General features: G+C 38.2%; 1 protein-coding gene across 1 annotated transcript in view; it reads right to left on the reverse strand.

The window, feature by feature from the left end:
* brinp1 (BMP/retinoic acid inducible neural specific 1) overlaps window positions 1–27,518 on the reverse strand; it is a 107,602-nt gene that overhangs the window by 41,004 nt on the left and 39,080 nt on the right. Inside the window, exons 3-4 of the mRNA XM_022768066.1 lie at window positions 16,782–16,972; window positions 6,827–6,996 (exon numbers count right to left, since the gene is read on the reverse strand). Coding sequence (XP_022623787.1) covers window positions 6,827–6,996; window positions 16,782–16,972 — 361 coding nt within the window. The remainder of the gene's footprint in view (window positions 1–6,826; window positions 6,997–16,781; window positions 16,973–27,518) is intronic.

Below are 27,518 nucleotides of genomic sequence, written 5' to 3' on the forward strand. Positions count from 1 at the left end.
GTTTGCATTAGCGTCTGCACAGATGTCTGATGTCATCAAAGACTGATTGCTATATGTCCTGCTGGCTGCCCTGATGTTCACGTACTGTTCTGCTGCCTCATTAGTAGTCTGATAATGACACACTTAATCAAATAATGCTTTTATACACAGCAAATAAATTATACACAGCTGAAGTTGTTTTTTATATACTGCAGATATATATTTATTCATATTTTCATTTCAATTTTTTTTTCTTTTTTTTTTTTAATTTTTTGTGAACAATTGTTCATTAGTTTTTAAAGTACATAGCACAATGCAAACCTGAGAAATAGAGAATATAATAATGATAATAATAATAATAATAATATATAATTAATAAATAATTAATGAAATGAAAATGAAAATATGACAATATGAGTCAAGTTAAATTACAGAATTCCTTCAAATCAGAATGTTTCAAGAATATGTGCAGTTGATTTAGATGTAACATGAATTGTTTGGTAACAACAAACTATTATTGGTATTATTGGTTTCAGATTTGCCATTCTATTTGTGAGTTTTTCCCATCTTATATAAGCAATCAATGTTAAATTTCTACAAGGGAAGGTAACACTTTTGGTTATTACTTTGTTTTGGTCCTAGGATAAGTGCTATGCACAGGAAACAGTTGTGTGATATCAGGCAAAGAGCCAAACGAAAGTTGGCGGCAAACCATTTGGGACATTTTGTTGAATGGAGGGGGCATTCAGCAGCTTGTCCCTGACATCTGCACAATATGCAGCCATCTTCAAATTACAGCCTCTTTTATCTTCAAAATTCAGATTGGAACATTGTAAAACTACTTTTCTTTATTTGCTAATGGATGCTCCCCAGGATAACAAGTGTTTAATCACCAAGGTTTTCTGACCGCATTTGTTTGCCTGATATTGAAGTCTCCTCTGTTTAATCTTGTTGTAGACAAGATAAGATGAATCTTACACAGTACAACAGATGCAAATAAGGTATGAAAAGCCATTTGTTTGCAGGTGTATTTCCTAATTAAATGTATTATATAACCATTTTAATCTGTATTTTGTTTTAATCCAATGTTTTAGGTTTTCAAATAAATTAGTTTCACTATTGTACTACTAGTTTGTGACCTCAGAAAACCCTATCACTGAAAAAATAAATCTTGTTGGATCAGTTATTGTAATTTGTCTATAGTTTAGAAAAGTGTTATCGGTAGTTTTTGGGGTGTTTGATAATCCATTTTTCAAAGTTAAAATAAAGTTAATAATATAAATAATAATAATTTCAAATGTGAGACAACCTCTACTCTGATTGGCTGTAAATCTCAGGTATCTTTGATGGAAGAAAACATAGATACATGTCAATGTATTAAGTCAGGGAGAAAAAAAAATCTAAATATTCAGCAATTTTATTAATGGCGCCAGTGGTTTTGCATGAAGCCATCTGCATACATTTGCTTATTAAATTCTGACCATATAGAAATGCTGAACAAAAGGAGGCTCTTCTCTCTTTGATCCTCATGGGATCAGGGAAATGAAACGCAGAGTATTGGCAGGAAACCACAAATATGGTACATTGCTGACTTTTAGTGTATTGTACTGACTGATAACATAATATAATTATTTTTCTTTTTATTTCTTCAGAATTATTCAAAGACATTCAGAAATTTCATTGAAAGTATTCGTGTGTGTGTGTGTGTGTGTGTGTGTGTGTGTGTGTGTGTGTGTGTGTGTGTGTGTGTGTGTGTTAAATCACAAATGCTATAAATGAAGTGGGTGAACTGTTTGGCAGCTGGTGAATGAGCTAATCGTGAATAAATGAGTGAAACGCTGAATCCCTGAGGCCAAAGTTACAAGCTGCCTCACAGAATATTTCAGTGAAACAAAGTGGACCTGACTTTTAACCTTCTTACTTGCAGACACAAAATGTCTAAAGCATTGCTGCTGTATTGACACGTGGTTTTCATCCTGATTGTAAGTTTGCACTCCAAAGCAGGTCTCGCAGCCATACTGAATCAATATTGGAGGAGCAAAGCCCTTGTTCTCTGTGTTTATAGATCCACGCCTTCTGCTGGTCTTTGCTTCCTCTGCACATTCTGATCACTGTCTGTCTGCTCCCGACGTGACTGGAGAAATGCAATTTATGCCGCCTTTATCTATGGTCGAGAGATACGCAGAATGCAGTTCTGCCTTGGATGATTTTTGGTCATAAAATATCAGACAATTATGCACATTGTAGAGTAGCACTAGCTCTTTCAACACTAATTTCTGTTACATTTTATGCTATTCAAATTCATATGATGGTGCTGTCTCACAACATAATGATTAATATGTGCATCAATATAGCGCCTTTAATTTTTAAGGGGGTGATATTTGCATAAAGTACTAATTGTGTATGCCACTGTGTAACTTGCAGTCATCAACACAACTAGCACCAGACTTCAAGAAAGTTTTTTGTGCACATTAAAACCATAACTTACAGAATACATGGATACAGGTCTCAAGGTTTATGCAATGCAAATTATTGCATTAAATTCAGGTGGTTTAGTTTGCTTTTAGTTTGTGGTAATTTGATGAAATGCAAATGTACCTTATCAATATGCATCAAATGAACTATTGAGCTAAATGTTGACACTGGGTTTCTCTACAAGACAAGACCTTGAGAGTATATAATAATATCATTTCAGGGAGCTTATCACTGACTTTGTTAATCAAATTACCACAGAGCAATTACACACACAGAACCTGGAGCTTTTAGGGCCCCTGGGGTGGTGGATTGTTTTGCCCAGTTGGTAATTAAGCTTAAAACTGTGCATCATTACACACAGAAAACACAATATGTCCCAAAATGTGGCTTCAGTGTATTGTGAAGCACCATAATAGGTATAAACATTATGTGTTCTTAAGCTACCCTGCCCAAAGTGTATTACTGGCACACTGTAACACCAAACAAAAAACAATGTAAGTTTACAGCCATTCCTACTTTACACTACTTTACGCCCCATTTCTTTCACTTGATGGAACAAACCTATTAAACTTCAATTTTATCCTGTTAGAAGGGCAAGACACATCTATTGGGAGTTTCAGAAAAAACGTTGCTGAGTCTCAGAGGATGCAATATGTGATAGGTGAAAGGCAAGCTATCTTGCATGCACCCACCCCCTCAATCACCAATCCATTCGCAGCTCTTCTCCAAACTCAGACAAAGCCTCACCTCTTGACATATGCTACAGGTCCATCAGTCTTGATCAGCAGATATGCAGTTCACTCAGCTTAGCAGTAAGTTTGTGTGTGTGTGTGTGTGTGTGTGCGTGCGCGCGCGCTTGTATGGATACTCCTCGCCTCGCAACACCTCCTGCCTTCCTTTCCTGAGAAACTGACTCAGCAGCCTCTGTCAGGTCTGCTTAATTTTGTCATGGTTGACTTCCTGCTACCTGGAGTCTCATCTGCCAGAGCCCCTTAATCCACTTGTCACTCACGACAACAAAAAGCTAGGAAGGTGCTCCTTGAATGAAGACAGAGAGGTGGAGCATTGGTGGGTGTATGGGAGAGTTGGATTGGAGGCTTTTGTGCGAGTGCACAGGTGCTTGGCAGCAGCTGTGGCAGTGCTGGAGTTACCGCATGGAAGATTTCAATGCTCTTACCACTGATCAACAAGCAGCCAGTAAATCCATCAATGGAAATTAAAATGCATCATCCCTCCATTGAGGCAAATAAAAAGTCTATAAACTGTCATAATAGTGTTTATAATATTAATTAATAATTAGTTTCAAATAAACAAACATCACTCTGGTTATTGCAATTAAAAATGCATTTTCATCATCACTACTTTTGGCAGACCTTTTGGCAAAGAGGGCATTAAAGTTGTAGTTGTTGCACCCCAGGAACCTAAGATGAAGGCAGGAATGGGCAGTCCTGAGGATGGATGATGATGTACAGTGGTGAGTTAGATTTGAATTAGTTTTCATGGATCTCTGTTCTCTGTGTGTGTCCAATATGCCTCCACGACGCCTACACTCCTGCTGATCTTTAGCTAGAACACCTACAATAACCAACAAAAAGCTTTTTGATGTGCAGAGACTTTTCTGTGGTTATTTTACAGCAGTCTGGCTCTGATTGTGCATGATTTAAATGAGCTAGGCATGATAGATTAAAGTTCTGTAACTGTACTTTGTTTGATTTGAGCATGGATACATATTTCTGTTGCATTCAGATGGCTGTAGGAATTATATGAAGTGAAAAATAAAAGCTTCAAGGAGCCTACATGCAGTTATAGATAAAATATTCTGATATAACCCATTAAACTTTATCTCAGACACGACTTTATTGGCAATTTTGCCATATTCACATTAAAGTTTTTTTAGTGTTGAAAGTAGGAAACATCCAGTCGCCAGATCAGGTGTGTCAAATTACATTAGACAGATTTTTAACCACATGTTAAAATGTTATTCAGCTCACATGAAAAAAATTAAACCATCTATAATCCATACTTAATTGTATCTATACCTTTTTACAAAATTTCAATTACGGTTTTGTGGAGCTTGGTGTGAAAGTCATCTCATAAGACAGTGGTTCACATAGCGTGGGCTCAAAATCTTGCAGGCTAAAGTTAGACTTGAGTATTGAAGTTTAGAGAGTGTGTTTGTTGCAAGAGGTGATGCACTGTTGCAGGATGAAAGTCCATATGATCATGAGGCATTCCAATTTCTCCGTGGTGCAGCCTATTTTCACATCTGCAATCTGTTTTCTGCCAAGAATTGTGTGATTGCAGACCCATGGAAAACCAGAGAAGTCTAAATAATTATGATCACCAGGGCTTGAAATTAACACCGACTAACCCACTCAGTGTTGGTAAAATTTGACTGTGGCAGGTAGCACAATTCTACCTGCACCTTTTGTAGACTGAGGTTTTCAAACTGTTTGAGAAAATAGAGGCATCATTCCCATTGTGTGTATGTTGTTGTTGTTGTTTCTGCCACGACACAGCTGTAAATATATCATTTTTGTTTATCTGTTTCGATTTGCAATTTTTACTTATAATTGAAAAAAATACTCAGGTGGAATAATACTAGAAACACACTGATGCATTTCACAGTCTGCACTCAATGCTCCGTTGTTCAGGGTTATCTGGGTCCCTACAACTATACTGGGAGCATAATAGAGGCAAGCAGTCCCTGCTGCTGAACTGCAAACATGTTAATCAAGTTGACGTCCTCACACAATAAAACATCCCAGAAGCAGTGCTGCACACTAAGGTTCACTCCAACTTAATTTTTTTTTTTTTTAGTGGTGGTGCATGTATTGCCTCGCAAACTAGGTGCATATGAGCAAGGTCATGGCAAACAGGGGATGTTGTCCAAGGCCCCTGGGCCCGGCAGTATTATTTATTTGTTATACAGGTATACACATGGAATCATAATGCTTATCGCTGCCAACCTGGTACGGGACTGATTCACTTTTAGACACTATGTGGGGCCTGAGTTGTTGTGGTCAAGCTTCTTTTCAGTTCTTTGTTTTTCTTGCAATAAAATGTTTTGTTTGAGTAAGCGTTTTATAAAATGTAGCCTCTGGCAGATACACATGAAGAAAAAAAAAAAAATGTAGAAAAACTAATTACATTTCTGACATCACATTCACAAAACTGGGTGTAATAAACAGCTGACAGCAATACTTTGATCTGTGTGTCGGCATGCCATTTGATAGTTCGCATGATTTAGTAAGTATAGACTAAACAGAAATGTATCTGGAGAAAATAAAACCTCAAGCCCTGTTGCGCAATGCATTTTTATCATTATTATGATTATTAATGATCATAGTTATTATTTGAGACATTTTGTGTTTTATTAGTCGGTATTAAATTTTAAAAAGTAAAAGTAAGCGGAAATTTTGAAAAACTTAAAAAAAAAAAAAAAAAGTACTTGAAATGCATGAAAGGGAGTTTTAATACAGAACCTAACCTTAAGCTGATACTGCCTCCCTCCTCCTACGTGAAGCAACTCGGGCTAATTACTGAAACATGGTCACGAGGGAGGGATTTTCCAAAAACTCTGGCTTACTTGGTTTTGCTTGATGTTATTTATATTCTACAATTGCTTTCCCTAGACCACTCTCCTCAGTGTCCCTGGATCCAGGTCCCTGGAAAGAGCATGTGGATGTCTAGAATTGGCAAGCAGTTGCAGGAAGAAGGCCTCGTATTTTTCCTCTCGTCGTCCCAGACAGAAAGAGGAGACTGTCATTTGCTAAGATCAATCCACGTGCCCTGTTCCAGTTTCTTAATGTTCACGGTTAACTTACTTCCAGAGCCTCCCACAATCAAAATGTTATGTTTTGAAACCGTTGTGTTAAAAACCGTTCTCATATGACCCTGACACATAATGAATATGGATACAGGAAATACGTGTTTAGAATCACAGAGACGCATATATGTAGGTAGATGTACATGTGTAACAGTCTGTCCTTGTCTGCATTGGTTTATTTTCACTACGTTCATCTACTTTGTAGTTATCGACCATCTGTCTCTGGACAAAGTGAAAATAAGGTGTTTATCTGATTGTCAAAACACATTGTTCGTGTGGGTGCACAATGTTTACGTTTTCCTGACAGGCAACCACTTTCTAATAACTGTTTCCTCTCATTACCAGAGGTAGCACAGCAGAAATTCTTCAGGTAATACTGCTGTTTACAAGATGTAATGTGAAAGTTTCCCTTACCTTAACCAAGAGGATGACCTTTCCCTTCTCTTGTAGTTTTAGTTATTAACAGTGGCATTCATTTTTCATTGCACAAGAAAAAAAAAAAAAAAAAGTATAGTACGCTAATGTTTAATATGCAGCACCAACCTTGATGGCATTGGTGGAAATCTGGATCTCATGCAGCTTCCTCATCGTGCCGTCGCGGTCAATGAAGTATGACGAGGCCAGCTGATGGAGGGCTTCCACGTTCTGAGTAGCGTTGGCAAGCTTCCTGTCCAGCTTGTTTTTGGCCAGGTACATAGTCAGTGCCTCCTCTCCTACAAGTAGCACAAGGAAATGGAAATATGATTAGGATTATGCTCCACGTGTTAAGTGACTAAGCAGGGGGGAAATATATACTAAAAGAGCGAGTATCTGAGGTCTCAATTGAAGAAATTATCTTTAGTTAAGGTGCAGTGAATAAATAATGTGAGTGTACTGTCGATGTCTTCATTTGTGAGAGTCGTCCAATTCAGGCTTATCTCAGACGCCAATGGAGCTCTTAACATGAGAGATAAGTCAGAGGCCTGAAAACCAAGGCAAGCAGTTTTAGCTTGAGAAACCAGATGCCCCACTTTTCCAGGAACCGTCTCCATATTTGCTGCTTTATCCCCAGCTGGCACCATCCCCAGAAATGTCCCCGGATTTACCCCTATTGGGATGGCATTATTTCCATGAGAGGTCTAGTGATATAGAATTTTTACTTCGATACCACAGGAATTTTTTTCCTGTGGAGAACAAATACAGTTCAGTCCATAAATCTGGGACCACTTTCCGACTGTATCTCACATCTAGCTATCTTTATTCTCAGCTACCCCATGTAGAGGAAAGACAAATAGAATATGAACACACAAATAGAAAATAACATCACTGATTGCAGAGATTTAATTAGTGCCAAGAAAATTAGCAAATAGGGATGAGTACAGAAGCTGCTGCAGCTGGTGTTACAGCTATGTGGAGCCACTTGAGGATTGTACCTTTTTATTTGTGCTGTGGCATTGTTTGGCATCTTCCCGGAATTTTTTTTTTTTTTTTTTTTTAATTTTCATCTGGATGACTGAGTAAAATTACTCATGTGCATGGCCAATTCAAATCACTGACCCTGTCTGGGGATACAGACACTGCCTGGAGAGGTGTTAAATTATATCTTTCTTTTCTATTTCTTTCTCGTTTTACACTTTAAATCATAGAAAAATACCTTGTGTGTCAGGTTGTCATAAATCAACTAGGCTGCACACAATAAACTTTCAGCAGCTAAAAAATATGTTGACATATTCTTAACTGGTCGTAAGATTAATTTGGCTCGTATTTTCCTGACGTAACAGAATGAAGCCAAACACTCCTGATGAGCCATTGTTGTAGCTGATGGTGGTGTTGTTCCCCGAGATGTTCAAATGTGGACTTGGGTCGACCCTGAAATCCTCCATTTGCCGGGTTAGAGATAGATTTCCCACCTCTAATGTGATGTGAGTTTAAAATCACATCACCACCACTGTAATAAGGTCACAACTACTGTGAATATAAAACTGATTATGCACACACACACACAAAAATCAGCATGTCTCTAATCTCTCTCCATAAATAGAGTCCTATGCCCAGACTTAAGATCTAAGAGGTGAGAACCCAAAAGCCCATACAGGACCCTCATCTCTTGTGTGTATGTGCTGTATGTAAAGTTTGACGGTCCACAGGAAATAGAGGGAGGCTGGTTTTTATACAGAAACCCTGACCTTTCGGTAAGTGTCTGAAAAGGGGGATGAATGTGAACGCTTAGAGCAGCAATGGGACCAAATATTTGCAGAGCACCAGACAATCGCTCTGATTTTCATGGCATATGTTTGTTTGTTGATACAAAATAACAGGCTTGAGCTGCTCATTCTCTACACATCATATTTCTCCATCTTTCATTCCTACCAGCAGAAACAGATGCATAAAAAGCAAACACAGATTCACTTCCCCAAGCTCATGCAACCTTTCCTTCGAAGATTACTGCTCAAATGGCAAACCATATGCCTGGAACTCGTTCGAGAGCATGTCACATATGTTCAGGTTTCCAGTGCTGTGAATGGTTAGGTGGCCCCGAGCGATGCATTGGAATTGGTCACTTAACTTGTGGTGACCGTGACTAGGGGTGGGTAGCAGTCAGGGCCAATGTCTCATGCCTGGTTAGAGTACAAGCACTGAGGGGACAAGGCCCCATTCTCTGACGCTGCCATGCTCTCTCTCCCTCGGGGGTTAGCAAAGTTACTTACACACACTTGACTTACACTACTGCACAAGAATAATGGTGCCACATTAAGCCCTTGATCTGCCCTTTTTTTTATTTTTTCTATCCCTATTGCAACTAAGTGTGGCCTAATGGAGGTCTTTTGAACATAAATATGTTGTGGCTATTGCGACTGGTCAGGCAAAATCATTACCTCTGTGGCTTAAAAAAATTAATTTGTGTGCACCTTTCTGTAAGTAATACAATGTGGTACATTATTACAGGGCACCTCCCTGACACTGCCAGAATTAATCAGCTCATGCAGAGCTTATGTGTTTAAGCACTTAAAAACACTGTACTGTTTCCCCTCAAAATCAGCAAAAGTGGATGTGCAAGGGCATCTACGATATAATATACAGTATACATGTATAATATGTATGTGTGTGTACTTGTCTGGTTATTTTTGTGACAACTAGTTTGAGTTTTATACCTTAGGTATCAGGACGTTTTGGGAACCTATCCTGATTTATTCTTTTATGCGATAAAGGAGGTCTTTGTAAGTTTTGCTATTGCTACATAGGCAATGTTAGCATTAACAACTGTTTACTTATCAGTGTAGAGGAAACGTGAGTTTAATATTAAACTTCATTTCTTTACTTGCCAAGAGCAGTCTCCAGTAGTGGAAAGCAACACTTTTGTTTTGCTTCTATTTCTATCACTTCCTTTCATTTACTGAAGTTAGCATGTTAATCAGCTTGCCCCGGCCTGATCGGACTGTCTCGCCACTTTCCGATACAGAGTCACTGTAGCGTTCAGGCTGCTCTGAAGACGTAGCGCTGCTCAGAGGGCATACTATTACCTTGTGTATTGTAAACACAGCAATGGCTGAAGCTCTTGCCAAAGTAAGTAACACTGGCTATGTAGCAATAGCAAAAAAATTGCAAATAACTCCTTTTAAAGCTGTTTTCTTTTTGTAATTTTTGGGGACCACATCCTGCAATAATAATAGTCTATTGTTAAGCAATTACAATAAATTTATGCATTTTTATAGATATGACAAAAGTAAAGAAAATGGTGACAGTGGTTAATTGTGAAAACATCAGAAATATATGGCCACTGGTTGCTGTTATAATTACTTCTTGGAAACTGGTGGATAGGCTTTCTAAAATAAAATGTGTAATAACTGCATACATACAATACATCCAAATAAGCAGAGGAATGAAATGAATCAGTTTTATCCTCAACCATAGATTGTTCATGGTTTATGCAAGAGATATATCAATGCCAAAAACAGCTACAAAAAGTTTCAAGCATGATGTGGTAAAAGCTTCCAGTGTTGACAGACTGTGTATTCTTCCACTACAGCCAAGGGCACAGCCGGAGTTCTGCGTACGAACTCTAGCCTCAGGCTTCAGTGACCGCAAGTCATTTTAATAAACTACATCTTCCTCCTCAGTGCTGAACGCATTAGACTATTGCAGTGAAAAGGTTTGCGATCCAGTCATAGGTTGTGTATTCACTCGAGAGTAAGAGGAGCACAGATGCAGTCTCTACTACATGTGAAGTCTTTATCTCATCAATGTAATAAGAAAAGAAAAAAAGTCATCAGACAGAAAAATTGATACATTTTTAGGGCACTATGTAACCCTTTGAGAAGAAAAAAAAACATCCTATCTCATATAAATGAAATTCAAATGATAAAATATAAAATGCAGCCTTCCACAATTGAATACAGCCAATGACCATAACCTCTTGTGGTATTGTTACACTGTGTATAGCATTCACCATTATCTTACATATGTCACTTGTAGCCACAGTAGCCTCACTTGGGGGTGTTTTTTTTTTTGCCCTCCTTAGCCCTGTATGTTTGTACTCCTGCTCTCCCATGAATTTTTGCAATTGCTTCTCTCAACACTAACGCTATAGACCTTTCTGTGCAAACACCAACAGATTTCACGGTGAAGCAGCAGTGCCCTCACTCAAAGTAGAAAACTGATTTCAAACATATGAGGGAGTGGAAATGACAGATGTGCTGAAATATGTCCCTCACAGCTTTAGCAAAATTCAAATCTGTCCTTCACACTTTTCTTTTTTCTCAAGATCAATACCAAGAGCAATACCTTTCTATTGCGTTTATATACAGCCTTGGTTATGCAGTGACTCTGTTGCCCAATCTTTAAGCCTTGGGCACTTAGAAATGTTTGGGTTTGTCAATAAACTTAAATCCCCAGTATAGTTCTCTGCGGCTACAGGCAAATCGGAGATGTTAAGCATCTATGTCAAACTGTTCTGATGTGTTTTTCCATTTCAGCTTCAGAGCTTCAGTTAAATTCTGGAGCATCGACTCACAGTGGTGGTGTCTTTTGTTGGGAAATCTGAGACGTATTTGTTCTGTTAAAGCTTCAAGTCTCCCACGCGCAGTGTGCACCCAGGATGCAGTCGGGTCATATGTTACACTTCAAAATATACATCCCTTGAAGCCTCCCTTTTTTTTTTTAAAACATCCACATATCCCAGAAAAGGCAGCTCTGGTAGGTATGTAAAATGTTCAGAAAGGAAAAAGGCAGGGGATAATTGATAATTACTTTTCATAATGTCTTCAGCAGACGGTGTCAGTCAGTAGTATTGAGAGAAAGTAACCGACAATCATCGTCTCTTAAAAGCTTAGAATGGAGCTTACCCAGTCATTACTACAGTACCGTACTTCTACACATTTACTACTGAGAGCTACAGTTTGGAACTAACATGGTCCAATTTCCAAAGACAGCTAAAGTTAAAACTGGTGTCATTATTATCATCATTCCAATTATTGCTATGATATTTGTAAATAAATCCGATGTGAGCCCGATCAGCTCCTTAACCATCCTTTTAATCTGATTAATCTCTTAAAATATAAGAACCACAGAACAGTTAGTGCATGATTATCTCACTGCACCCTGGGCAAGTGCCTCATCATAGGTACAAAAAAAACAAACAAGATATATAAACCATAATATTCAGTGAAGACTGTCTCCATAAATCCAGACATAAACAAAGGGTATTGTCACAAACAGTTTTTGTCCTCTAAGCACTGTGTGTTGGCGCCTAGTGCTTCCAGACACCACAGGCAGCGTTGTTGTTTTTGCCATGAAAAGAAGCCAAAGAACATTTACATACAAACAAATAAATAAAATGAAAGAAGAAGAAGAAAAAAAAGAAGGTCACGCTTTATTCGTAGCGTCCAAAAGTAATTCTGTTCTAAACTTAGACATTTAGTTTTAAAAATGGGATAAGAGACAGTGTTGCATAATCAGTTGAAATCATTCAGTGAGTGTCCTCGCTGAAAGAACAACACAGGTCAGCTGTAGTGGCAAGGGCAGAGTTAGTGTGAAGTTTCACTGTCCACATAGTCTTCAAGAGGAGGTCAGGGTGAATGACTGGAGATTAAAAAAAAAAGAAGTGTGACATCAACACAGGAGACTGCGGTACTTGCGTCATGTTCTGTCATGTTACCATGGACTTTCCCTAACCAAAACCAAGTGGTTTTAACTGCCTTAAGTTAACCTAACATTAAAGGTGCCATGTGCAGTTTCCTAAGTTCTGTTTACATCCAGTCTTACTCATCAAAACATATTAAGTGTGTCCTCGAAGCCTAAAAACATGTCGTATGCATTTTCTTCCTCAAAAAAACATTTGTAAAGCTGTTATATTAATATATTAATTTGTCCATTGTTTACTAGTTCTTCGCTGTCTTTGGATGCACTGACTTGCTTCTTTACACGTTACTGCCACCAAATGTCAGTAAGTGGAATAATGTGAAACCACAGTCCTGGTACTGGACTGTGTATCATCAACCATGTGATCTTGCACATATATGTACATCCTTGTGTACATACACACTACAAACAAAACAGGAATCCACTTGCAAATGTTGCTCCATAGCACTACACTACTAGTAGTCAAAAACTCTACAGGGTTCCTTTAACTGTGTGGGCACTAGGGCAGAAAACTGTCATAAGACATTGTTGAGAGAGTATCTTGTCATTCCTGAATGGGGAATTGCTGGAATTAAATATGCATGTGACACCATGTATTTGTCACTTCAGTGCTGCATCAATCAATATGGACAAAAGAATAAAATAAAAATAAGCTAGAAAGTTAGATAAAAATGTGACTTTCATATTAATATGCTTCCAAAATACATAAATGTGATTACTCTATATTTTTCAGTACTTATCAGCTCAGTATTTCGATCAGTATGTGGCACTTGACATGACTAGATCATCCCAATAATACGCCTTTGTTAGCCTTACGCAACCAGTAGGCTCATAACAGGAAAAGTACATGTTATAGCTATATGACATTGGTTAAGCATTGTAACCATTTCTATTGAGTTCACAGGAGGGAAACTCTAATGGGGCTCTTTACACTTGACCACTCAACTTCACGTTGCCTGGGAGAAGAAGACTTCACTTCTTCCCTCTCAAGTGTATAATGAATCTTGAGATCACAAGGAGTAGGTGGCTAAAGAGAGAATTGGCTTCTTCTTACTTCATCACTAGTCCGCTGTGCACCTTTATTGGTTCGTATAACTGTGTTCTTTAATGGGCAATCACACGATTGAGATAAGAGTGTAGTGACCCATAACATGAAACAAAATGGCCTCAAGGTTAAAGATAATATGGTGATAAGTCACAGGTAGAGAAGAGGAGCCAGAGGTGAAAAAAAAAAGAAAGGCCAGAAATGCAAAGCACAGGCAGCAAAAATATATATAGCGATGCAATACAATGAGACTGCCAATGATTCTGTGGTTGAAAATGATACTGATTATTTCTGTGACTCATTTCTTTTTTCCCAACTATTCTCCAATTTTAGCCACCTGGTGAATCTGTGGCAGTGTCTTTCCTCCTAGATTAGACACGCTTAATTACATTTTACCTTCATATAATGTTTCAGCCAAATATTGTATTTCCAATTTCCAAAATAAGTGTCAGAGCACGAATCTCCTTACAAAGTGGTGTACTTGATCTTGCAGCTTTCTAACCCTTCTTAAATGATATTGCTCTGCACTGTTTAGCAACATTATTCAGCTTTGTCTTTAACATTAAGTGGACTTCAAGCTTTTTAAATGAAAGGACTCCTTTCTTTTTTCTTGTAACCGCTTAAGCATCAATGGCTCTAATTAAAGTATCAGTACCGGCATACCAAAACTGTTTTAATTTGTTCTGCAATTACGAGACAAAAGGACTGGACAATACCGGCTGGCTCTGTTCCACTGCTTTTCTAAATACAAAGAATCTCCACTGAATTATAGGTTTAATAGATGTTTTAAAAATTGAAATAAATATACCCCAATTAAACCAGCTTAACGTGCGTTAAGATCCTGTACAGTGTTATATGAAGGAGAGGAAAAAACATGACATGAAAAGTATCATGAATATTTCTCAAAGGCATTTGATTGTGAGATTACAAAGCTACAAACCTCATTTTAGAACAAGTGGAGCGACTACTTGGCAATATTTCATGCATACAATTATATAATACAGGGTTTGAGGAAAAGAGTGGATTATCTTACTAATTATATCTTTAAAATGCAATTGGCAAAGTAATCACAGTTAGCTGCCTCCATGCATCCCTCCGAGCTCGAGATAAGATAAGAGATTTGAGGGAGAAGCCATTTATATTTAGACTTGGACAGCAGGGGTGCTTAACTTTTATTTTGGGAAGTACATTCAAAATACCGCAATCATCCATTACATAAATTCATTCCTCTTCCCGTGGTGAGTATTCCAACTGGACCTTTAATGTGCATTTTAAAAATATATTTGCTTACAATTGTGGGATATTTTTGGGGGGTTATTATTATTATCATTATTACTATTATTGCCAAAAATAAGAGCCTTCATAAAATACCAGCAATACACATTTCTGTTCATGCTCGTTTCTGACAGTGCTTGTTCTGTAATGTACACTATCTCAAGGGTGCTAATTGTTTCTGATATTGTTCTATAATTAGACAGTGCTTGTAGATAAACCACAGCAATACATATGATAATCATCCTCCTCCATTTACCTGAAAGGGCCATAGGTTATCTACAGGTGTAATTACCATGTGTATGACTGTAATGGTCTTGGGATGTTTTGAATGAAAATGGAGCAGTGTTGTAGATTCTTGTGCAGTCAGGGAGCTGATTCAGAGGATGATTTCTTATCAATTTCATACAATTGGCACGTTTTTTTTTTTTAATCACATTTGATCTATCTATCCATTGTAGGAAAAGAAGCATATTGTGTTAGGTAAACATACTGATTTAAACATGGCTACGGGAATTCTTTTTTTTTTTATAGTTGTCAATTTTGAGTTTTGACTGCCAGCTGGTGAAGAGCTGAAATAGCTGCACACAATATGCTCAAAGTCAGTTAGTCATCATGACATGTTTATACGGTATGTAGATCAGTTGGCTGGGCCACCATGTAAAGCTAGTCGTTCTGTGTCTGAATCTGGTTTGTCATACTTTAAGTATATTTACCCAGTTTTTTTCTTAAACCTGTTCTTCATCAGAAAGCGAACATGCATGAGATACAATATATGTATTATTCTAGATAGCAGAAAACTATTCATTGAAAGTCTGACTTCTGTATTTTGGTGGGCAGCTCCCAGCAGCTACAGCTCGCTTCTGCATTTTTGCCGAACGCGAGAATTCACATTATTTCCATGATGTTACAGTATGTTTCCACTTTTCAAATCTCCCCACACATGTTCAGCGGGGATGAGGTGCAGCGATTGATATCAGATAGCCCTGTCATAGCTTTGATGCAAGCTCTGGGTCACTGTCCTGCTGGAAAATCCACTTAAGCCAGACGAGATTGAAAACCTCTGCAGAATAGAGTGGTACTTCTCTTTAGTTAGTGTGGAGCTGATCCTGTGCAGGCCACCCACAACAGACGGCTGACAGATCCACAAACCTGGGCATATCGAAACGTAGGTCGTACATGCTTTTAAGTTGTCATACACTCTCAACTTTTGTTGTTTGACTAAAATGCTGAATGTTTAGACTTGTCGGCGAAGTAATGGTTTGGAAACTGCTACTCATGCTGGCTTTTCTTTTTTCCGTTTGGCTTGGCTTTACGGATGCAGATGTTGCTGTGTCTCAAAGATGTCTTATAAAATGGTTCAGTAAATCTGCTGGTCTTCCACTGTGGTTACTTTAAGATCACCCAAATCTTGCTTTGGCAGAAAGTTATTTGTTTTGAGAGATTTTCTCCAGTCTGCTTTGTCCTGCCCTCTTCCAGTGTAGCTGCAGTTTTACTGTAGTTTGAGTTTTTCATCACCTTGGAGAACAACACGGCCCCAAACTGTTTCACTGAAGCTGTTTTTGACACTGTTGCAAACAGGCAGATGAATAATCCAGGACACCATGCTGTTGCGGTTTCACAGTATAATCATATGGGGTCATTGAATTGTGACATTTATTTGTACAAATATACAGAGAAATATTTATTCATTAACTTGCTGAAAGGGATCTGTCATTTTTTGTAGTATGTTGCATTTATTCTCTATGATTGATAATTATCAATTCAATGATAAATGAACCGGCTTTTAAAGGATTTATATTAATTGTATTTAATTATTAAATTTCACATTAAATATTCATATCAAGAATTAACAGTTTGGTACCTAGTACAACTTTTAGATACACGTCCAATTTGCAGCCTAATAAATTTATTTTCTGAGAGGAGCCTTTCCAACCTCACCTTTAATTGACATGCATGTAAGCAAACCACAAATCATGTGTAAAAAAAAACATTTAAAACAGAGTGTAAAAAGTGGTAATCAAGCATGGGAGTGAGCAAATGAAACCAGTGAACCTCTCTTACCTCCCAGGGTGGCTGAGATGAGAATGTGGGTTCCATATTTCTTAATGATGGTGTCGATGAACTGCTGAGTAGTGGGTCTGCGGCCCAGCAAGCGGACGCTGCGCTGGAACTCAGGCATGAGTGGCACGGGGTTCCGGATTAGGTCCCTTCTCTCGATCGCTGTGTTCCTCACCTTCCAACGTGCAAATTCCCTGACAATCACAGGAAAAAACAAAACAAAAAAACAAATAGCTGTTTACACCACAATTGCTACAGTTCCAGTATTACATTATCAACAATGATAGTAAAACAGCATTAATTCCAGTGCGGTAACACAATAATTAGCCAGACTCTATCTAACCAAATGCATTTGTGGGAAAACAATACACATCTGCCGGTGCACGCTGTGGCCTAAACTGTCAGATGATGTGGATGATAAAAAAAAAAAATACTGGAATATCCTTCCCTATGTACAAAGCAGCTTTGAAAATTCACATTAAAGTTACTTTTGTTACTGGAAAGAACAATAGCAAACATCTTTAATGAGTGTGGTGATTAAGAAGCTTTATATTCTGCTGTGTTGACTGAAAATGACTGTTTTTCGGACTGTAATTTGACCAGTGTCTCGTGATGTCCTGTAGGATAATTTTCTCTGTATGGTGCTCTGACTTGAATCTCATGGAAGACAACACAAAAACCAACAAGGAATCATATTAACCGATATTACAACTTGTTCAACTGCGCCTCATTCTACCCTTGCTGTTTTTGTCTGCAGTTAAAGATGTACTTCACAGCACAGATGTTAAAAAGACCCCTGCAAAATATCTGCGTGGATGTTCATGATGTTTGCCTCCGTACCCACTGAGAAACACATCAAGAAACCATTTTCACAAACAGACATTACAGGAATCTCTGTTACTCTGAGGGTTACAGGAAAAAAAAAAAACAAATCACCCTGTCCCTGAAAACACCAGGCTTTCTTGAGCTGTGTGAAATGCAAAAGAAGACACTGTTATTGAGTCAGAGGCTAATGCTTAGCATATCCAGGAACTGATAGTCAGGGATTAGGCATTCATGGAAGTAGGTTTCTTTTTGCGTGGTGAAATTGTCAGGATAGACAGTTGCATACAAATTTAGATTTTGTTATTGTTATAAGACAGTTCATACATGTAATTCTGTATATTTGGTTGTTCTGGGAGACGCGCAGCCAGAGAGAATTTCTGATATATTAGATCACTGAAGGAGGCATCATTTCAATGCTAATTTAATCAGAAGCTGTGATTTTCATCATCATCATCTGTTCTTTCTGTCAAATGCAGACATGTTTCTATTTCCATACAGATTGTGCAGATTCCCAACACTTCAAACACCTCTACCAAACATATATGTACGTGCACGGATGTGTGATATATATACGCTCGCACTTTGAACTAAAAGGTGTGAGTATGTGTATATTCAGCTGCACACATTCAAATGGAATGAGTATAAACAAGTGTGCACTCTCCACACTACTGAAATGACTTATTTGAGTCTATTGACAGGGGGAAATGTAATTTCCTAATTACTGAGTGATAGTTTTAAAAGGATTTCCTCAGAATTAGATTTATTTTGAATTTAGGTATATTTAATGCAGACTTTAGTACATGGAATGATGAATCCAATTACAGTAAGTGTGTGACTTAAAGTACAACAGACACTCCACCACATCAAACACAAACAAAAGGTTTCATCGTCTCAATAACGCCACCCTGAAAGCCTGCTCTAATTGAAATCCGAGCTCTGCTCAATAAAGGCAGATACATTCAACATAAAGATCATCCAGTACAGAGACGCAGATAAATATATGATGCAAACACACACACACACACACACACACACACACACACACACACAGCACAATTCACACCAGTTTAGAAGATTTGACTTGTTCTTTGAGCTTTACGGATATTGCATTTTAATCCTACTAAAACATGTATTCAAATCATTCTTGAAGAAAGAAAAAAAAATGGAGGTTTGCTTGCTGTCCACTTAAGTTCATGAAAAATAGAACCATAACAATCCAACAAGAAGATTGAAAAAGGGATTTTTCCTGTTCTTGTTATCATCCTAAAAATAGAAGTCAGTGCCTTTTTTTCAGGCAGAGTTTCAAGGTTGTTTTGTCAACAAAATATCCTGCAAACCACTCCAAAGTTCCTCACAATAATTACTTGTGGAAAAAAAAAAAAAATCAAGACTGGTAAATAAACGACTGTTATGTTGTTGCCAACATTGGGTATGTCACAATAGCAAAAATTACAAATAGCTCCTTTTAGACTAAGGATAACTAATAGGATAAAATGATGAAATGATGATCTTCTAACCAAATCTGCAAAAACACTTGTTGCCATTATTCCAGACTGTAATTCGAGGAAGGAGATTGTGACCATATTTCCTGCTACTGGAATGGTTTGCGGCAACATGCATACATTCTAGTTTCTCACTGATACTGTTGGTATGCTCATACTAAGCAACTTTCAAAATATGCAAAGACTCCTGCGCGCTGTCTCGATTGCAATCAAAACATACCAAAAAATACACAAGAGGCTAAAATAAAAAGGCATTGTGGGAGTTAGTACAGGCACATAACATACACACATCGATTGTAAAGGTTTCTTTAAGACACTATGATAGACCCAGCAGCATTATTATCACCCTAAAGAAAGTGATTTTTTTTTCCCAATTCTAAAAAGTAAGCAATTTGGATAAAAGTCACAGCAAAGTGCTTTGTAACAGCTTCATTCAAAGCTTTCCTCTAAGTATTTTTCTTCCCAACCCTCAAGGGCTCCTCATAATGATTCAGCCATGAATAGGTGGGTCCCCTCAAATTGATTGGTTACTTAGTTTGAATTCTCTGACACGCAGTCAGCGATGTGTCAGTCTGCCTGAGCACAGCTTGACGGCAGCACTTTTTAATGCTCTATTCAGCACTCTTCAGTAGCATTTAAAGTTTCATTCCTCTCTGCCAGTGGACTGTTACGTAATCACACAACTTTATAATGTAGCCCGCATTTCAAAAGGTAATGTCTTCACAGCGCCCAAAAAGGAAAGCAGGATGAAGTCAACATAAAGTATTGGAAGGAGTTAATGAATGCTTATAATTTGACAATACGGATTTTCACAATTGCAGGAATGTCATTGTTTTTTTGTTTTTTTTTTTTCAAGCAGATAATCAATAAACGCTTTAGCGGCAGATTTGCAGAAGTCTTCCTTTCTGACAACTTTGCAATTCCTCAACATTGCAGAGACACAAGTTCTCATCTGGCGGGACAGGGCTCACATCTCATACTTGTACATGCTGATTCAGCCTCCACTCCTGTTCCATGGCTTAGCTTCGGAAGAGGTACACGATGCTGTTCTGAAATCTGGAGCAAACATTCAAGCCAAGAGAACTGCGAGAGACTTTCAGATTTCAGCAGCAGATGTACCAGAGTTTCTCTCTTTTCATTCCTTACCCTGGCTCTCACTGTATCCGCCTCTGCCGCTATCTGCGGTTCTCTTAGATATCAATTCATTTTCATTGAATCCTCCTCATGGCTCCGTCACTGCCAATTATTATATAAAACTTTATGTGGCAGCCATATGTACTTGGACCCCTCTGCCCCAGATTAGGCATGCCAGCAGATGGAACCTGCGACATGATTCAGTGCTTTACTTCACAGCTCCAAGACCAGTTTAATGACCTATCAAAGGAAGTTAAGAGGAGATAAATGGCATTGCAGCTGCATAGGAGGAAAATGGGAACATAGGTGATTATTGCTTTATGGTGTTCAAGTAACTTGCGTGGGAGGGTGGGTATGTTACATTTGCCTGCGTGGAAGTGTCTGTGACCTACAGAAAATACAGGATCCAGGATATGGATGTGGAGAGCCATGAATAAATACTTTCATTTATGTATACTTATTGTAAATGACACTGACGACCTTACAATTTTGCTAAAGCATTTAATGGTGAAGCCTTATACTGCTGTATGGTGGGTCCTTATGCAAGGATAATACACTCCTTGCTCCCACACATTCATGTTCTCTAACAAGCAACATTTTGGCATTTTGAACAAAGAGTTTGCTTGATGATGGAGGATTTTTTTTTCTTTGAAGAATCCGCTAAAGTCGGTTAATCCCTCAGTGCCCTTATTGAGACCACCATTTTATCTGATTCCCTTCCAATGTTTGTCTCAGCACAGTTGAGTCAAGTAAACACGGACAGTGGTTGCTAGGAAATACATTACTGTAATCATACGGCCAACTCCCTCATCTCACGTGGATCAGGACGAGAATGTTTTTCACCAGAGATCATTTGCTTTAATGAATGTACCAATGGCCTTATCATGTCTGCTTCTATTTTAGACCTTAATCAAGAAAAGGCCTGAAGAAAAGTAATGTTTTGTGCACACTGATTGTAATGAAACGTAGCTTTTTCCCCCACCTGGAGCTATCACTCTATACCAGACTCCCTCATTACAGAGCAAATGCAAGATAAATATTAAACTCTGCAAAGAGAGAGTATATGAAGGCAAGCAGAAGAAACTCTGTCAAAGTCTGTCAAAGTCAACACCTGAACAATAAAGCCAATAAAAGAAGCTTTGATTTGCTTTGGACTTTTCAGCATGAAACATTGATATGAACTGTATATCATATCTTGTGTCTTCGGTTCTGTCTGGGAACGCTCATACTTTAAAGTTATCTTTTGAGGATCAACTGGATGCAAACATATAACTGAGATGGCGGAATGAAAACATATTAAAAATTTAATAGAATGTATTAACACATTTCTGCCAGTGTCCCGGTTTTATTATTTTGGATTAATTGATGCTTACAAGGGGTGTAACGATTCATTCATTGCATCAATGCATCAACTGTAAATTATGCCAATTCAACTGCATCATTCTGCTAGAAGAAATAAACATGATGAATTACTCCGACTTCAGCAATGATCGTACTTGAAAGGCTTAGAACTCAAATATTTGCAGTTTCAAACGGATGATCATGGTCTCGACCAGGAGATTAACATTTTGCTGCTAATCATTAAAGTTGTAAAAGTTTATAAAAATCAAATGTTTCTGATACTGTTTGGCTGACTTTTTTTCCTCTGCAATAGACATTCAGTCTATATACACTCGGTAATTGTACGCTTCTCCAGGAGTTTGGATTGGTTATTCTTTGTATCTCAACACAGCTGTACTGATAATGCAAACTGGACATTTCCTATTGACGCAGGTTCACATTAAAAGCGTTCACTGGAAAACACAACGTGGCTTTTATTGTAAAACTGTCTCCGGAAAATGCAATGTATTTGTCATTCAGGTTAGCGCTGACAGTGAACGTTTATCAAAATTGTGCCTGCTGAAAGGAGAAAACTGTCATTTTCTGTATTTTTTTTTTTCCTTTTTTTTTGTCAGCAGATCAGTTTTAAATATAGCAGACAGTAATAGAACAAGACAAAAGAGCCACAGTGAGCCGTGAGATGAAGAGTTTCAGGCGACAGGCTGCACACCTCCAGCTGCTCACTAACGTAACCATCTCCATTACTTTGCCCTGCTGCTGCGTGGGAAACTACTCACGCTATACGCAGCAGGAAATCAGTTTGCGGCAGGTTTGTCCGGCTGCACTGTAAACAGAAACGCCAACTGTGGTGGCACATTTGCTTTTCTATTGTATTTTTAGTATATTCCAAAGGGGTATTTGCTGCCACCAGAAATGTGACAAGTTTAGTATCAAACTGCCCTTTATCCACTTGTAACGACTGGTGTCGCCACGTCAAGCAGGACTCTAAGTCTAAAATAAGGACGGGGGAAAAAACAAAAGAGCCTATGTGTACCAAATCACCAGCTTGTTTCATTACTTGTTGATGACCCACTAGACACAAACTGCAGCAGTATTACTGTATGTTTAAAGGACAACATTAAAATACTATATGACCTAGTCACTCTGTAAACTATCCACTGCCTGCCCGTATGAAATGTTGGATTTCTATGAACCCCAAATGCATAATACATTATAGTGCATGTGATTTCAAAGTGCATAAAGCTTTCATTACTTCATCACTACAAATCTTTACAATGACAATCATGTCTTATAATAGTTTCATGGCATTATAAATCTGATCATCATACTTTTAAATGTCAAGTGTTATTTTGAATTGCTGTATAATTGCTAGTGTTGCAGTATTTACTTCACACAGATTGTACAGTATTAGTTATCAGGGGTTATGAATATCATACTGTCTTTATCCATAATGGATGGAAAGTGTGAATATGGCATGTCATAGCACCTTCCAGGCAGCGTGTTGTCTGCTTCAATTAGAGTTAGGCTGTATCGACATCCAGTGAATATTCCCTAACCGCTCTGACAGGGGCAGGAAGTGACCATCATAAAGTGTGTCACCACAGGCACTTTGTTGATCCTGACGCTGGGGCCCAGATTAGAAAAAAACCTTGAGAGAGCATGACAGACATTCAAAGTGGAAGCGCGGCGGCACAGAGCGAAGAGAGGCACAGTCTCGTTGAAAGAAAATCTCTAATTAAGTGAGCGGGAAACTGGCTCGGCAGGATGCAGAGACAACATGTTCTTGGGCGAACTTGTCATTCTTGGCTTCTTGTTTACCTCTTGTCCTCCTCTCATACTGTATCAAAGTCCTCACAGTAAAATACAGTACGTATTCAGAAGGATATGTTGTTCACTTACAGCTTGACCTTTGACAGTCTGTGGTAAAAAAGAAAAAACAAAAAAAGAAGACATGTGACAAAAAAAGAAGCCTGTGCCATTTTCTTTTCACTTGAAGCAAACTACAAGCATTTATGATGAAACAAGCCAAATAAAAAATGTTACATCTAGCTATAAACATGTTAGTGTTATCAAAACACCCTGACTTTATTTGAAGCAGACTAGATGTTGTCATAAAGGGCAACAGCGTGACACTCAGCATTTTACAAGGAAGATTTAAAGGATGCACCTGCTGTAGAAAAAATAGTACAAGAACAAAAAAACAGGCCAAAATAAATCTTACATTATCGTACTTTTTTAGTTCAAGTTGGATTACTTTGTGCTCATCTCCTTCAGTGACCTCAGATGCTTAGCACTGTAATGTAGGGCATAAATCAGAATATCGTTAATGAAGCTTTGTTTATTTACAGCTACCCTTTGTACACAGTGCTTTAATTTGATCTTTCTCAAATGCAAAAGATATTTTACTCCGTCATTGCTGTTAAAGCAAACACTCATAAGTCCTCTGGTATTTTGTACAGTTAGTTGTACGATGGAATATTTGATAAAAGTAACAGAAACATTTCGATCTCTTGAGCCTCAACTGATGAAAGAGTTATGAGTGAACACAGCTTGTTGCGTATTTTGGGCTCATTAGTTACTGAAGTGAATCATGATTTTAGAAATTGTAAAAAAGAGAAAATAAACTTGCTCTTGAATCAACCTCTCATGTTCTATATATCCTGTATGCTTGTGAAGCTTATAACGATGTTTTTTACACAGACTGTGTTAGAGAGGTGATGATTTAAGTCTGTTGTAATTGAGGAGTCTGATGGTTTATGATGAATTATAGATTAGTGTGAAAACCACACGTTAGAGATATAAAATTATAAAAGATACAAAATCTGTGTGGAGCAAACCCTAAGAGGGTATTTCTTTATTTTTAGCCTCACCGTTTTAATTTATAGATAAAGATACAGTATTCATCATGCTGGAACTCTCACTATACTCAAGGATACAATATTTATCCTGCTGCGGTCACACCAAATGTTTAATTTAGAGTTACATTATTTGGTTGTTATTCCATTGCCACTGAAAAGCCTCCACATCCATGGAGGCTAAACATACTTGGTGGCTCTCGCAACTTCCCATTCATTCTGGAGTCTCTCTCTTCTGCATGCCACCTTCCACACAGTACATGTTTCATCTGGTGAGTGACTCAGCCCATATTCCCATGACAGAAATTTGAATTAAAAGACAAAAAAAAAAAAAAGGCCTAAATGAGAGAAAAGCTCATGCTTGCACACTGGATGGTTGCCAGTAACTGTAGTGTATGAATGTGGCTTTGCATGAATCTGAAACCTAATGCCGTAGGCTAAGAGAAGAGTCAGTGGAATCAGCAGTGCAATCACTAAAGCCGGGCTCAGACTACACGAGTTTTAATATCCCAACAAGTTTTGAAATCGGGTTGCATCACGCACATAAGAAGAAACTTCACAGATGTTCTTCTCTGTAATCTCAAACATGCTCACACTACAGGATTTGAAAATAGTGGCACATCACATGCTACAGGATATTATTAAGATTACTGTGCCAGAGGAGCGATCAGGGAGGGATGCACCACCTCACATGATCTCATCTAGAGTGATCTCATGGGGAAGCAAATGTAAAAAACAAGGAGACTGTGGTGCAACAACCTATTGTAATGTAATACTTGTAATAAGGAAATGGTTCGGGAGACGCAGTCAACACAGGTTTCTTCACATATCAAACATGTTTGATATTAATCGAGGCGGCCCGATGAGTCTGAGAGCAGTTCAGAAGGTTTAAGACTGAATCTGTAAAGTGATCACATTACCAGATAACCTGGGCTGAACGTCGGTACCGACCAAGGTCCAGGATCACAATTCTCCTCCGATTGTCAGGAGGCATGACTCAAGGTTAAATCAGCCCAAAACTCCTGTAGTCTGGCTGGATCGGGCTTAACAGGATGCTCACTTTGACATGTTTTGTAAGTGACACATATGCACACACACACACACACACACACACACACACACACACACACATATAATATATATATATATATGTATTATATATTTTTTATATATATTTTTCTTTTCTAGCTTTCTTTCTAGCTTTTACTAAGTCAGATAAATGAATCGTTTTAACTTTAACTGAGGAAATAGTGTTTCTGCTGCAAGAGTCCAGGTGTTTTTCATAGTGCCTGTGAAATGCAAAACTTCCCTGAGTAATCTGCGTGTGTTTGGTGCCACTGATGTGGTTTTGGAAAAGTGTCTGCTCCCACTGATGTGAGAAGGAACAGACAGCATTGGTTTTCATGCTTTGATGAGGGATGAACCTGTCATTTTTAGTCATTTGTTCCACTACTTGTTTGTCAGGGATGACTTAACTAATACTTCAATTGGTGGTTGAAAAGGATACAATACAACAAAATCACTTTGAACGATATACTTTAGTCAAATTCATTGTCACATAACAAAATACTCCATTTCCAGCAGCCAATCAAAGGAGCAGAGGAATCAGCTGCTGTCTATCTAATCCTCGCCCTCAAACTTTAAATCATCTCAAACTGAGCTCAGGGTTTGTGTGCATGCACAGTCAGTTTTGCATGTAAAAAGGAAATGCTCTCTGTGAGGGAGGATTGTGGATTGTGACACATGCATGCTTACTGTTCCTGCAAGGTCATTTACCAACTCCACAGTTTCTGTATTTATAAAACTATTTTTTAACATAATATAATGGCCCAGAAGCATCGCTTATGGTAATGGGATATTGCTCTGATTAGCATAGACATAATGATCCATCAAACCCATTAAAAAAAAAACAACAACACACAAACAAAAAAAAAAAAAGAATGGAAACAGCAGTGAGCTCTCTATCCACTCTCAGTGAGAGCAGATCATGACATGGGCGTGTCTGTTATCGCTTTTGATTTTTTTTTTTTGCAAAATCAAATCACAGCAAGAGAGTGAAGCAGATCCATCTCATCAGCTCCTGTGTTGTATCACTTGCTCACTCTACCTTCAACATATTTATCAACTTCCTTTTTTAAGTGTTGATAAAAGAGATTAGGAAGTAGGTGAATCTGGCTTCAGGATGGCGTGGATTTGAAAATGAACAAACAGTCTAAACATTCGATTGATGCAACTTCTTTTTTGAAAATGAGAGTTTGGTAAAACAGTATGAGCCAAATGACTGGGAGTTGACAGGGATCATCTTTGCCATTTCATTTGTCTATGACCATAATACTATCTTATTAAAATTAATTAGAAAATTATCCTACGCATGGGGATTTTGCATTATAGCATCCTACATTATTTACAAAAGCCCACTAAACATCCCTGAGACATCATTGATTGAATCTTTGCCACACTGTTCTTTACAGAGCCATGCTCAGCTGACTGATAGCCATGAGGGTCTCAACAGAAAACGCTGGCAAGCTGCTAGGACTGGGGGAGACTTTGATCCAATAATGGTAATTCCCCCATGAATGACTTTGTGCAGCTATTTTGTCTTCCCACACAGTATTGACTTATTCCCTTTCATTGTGTACATGGTGTTCCCACACAGAAACAGCGCCGCGTGATCTCATCTACTTGGATATCTTTTTTTCAGGGATGTAAGAAAAATGTTATTACATCTAGACCGCCATGTGGCACAGCAGGGTTTATGAATGTCCATGTGTGTCGCATTTCAGGGGCTGCATCCTAAAGAAGAATAAGTTGTCAAGGCTACCAACAAGAGGTTGCCATGATTTACATCTTATGGGAGCTTTTTAATTTGTCCAGTTCATGTGATTTACCAGTGACCGATGGGCACCAGAGGGCAAACACCTGCTAAATAAAACTTCATTCAGGCTGTCTTCGACTTTACGAGGACAGACTGCACCATTACCAAATGGCAGGCTATTGATCCTGACATACTAAGCACTGCAAAGGGTACACTTTTAGAAAAAGCGTTGTTTTTCGACTGAATTAGAATCTTTGTAAAGGTTAAG

Source organism: Seriola dumerili, unplaced genomic scaffold (genome assembly GCF_002260705.1).
Source record: "Seriola dumerili isolate Sdu_G_001 unplaced genomic scaffold, Sdu_1.0 BDQW01001389.1, whole genome shotgun sequence".
Lineage (NCBI taxonomy): Eukaryota > Metazoa > Chordata > Actinopteri > Carangiformes > Carangidae > Seriola > Seriola dumerili.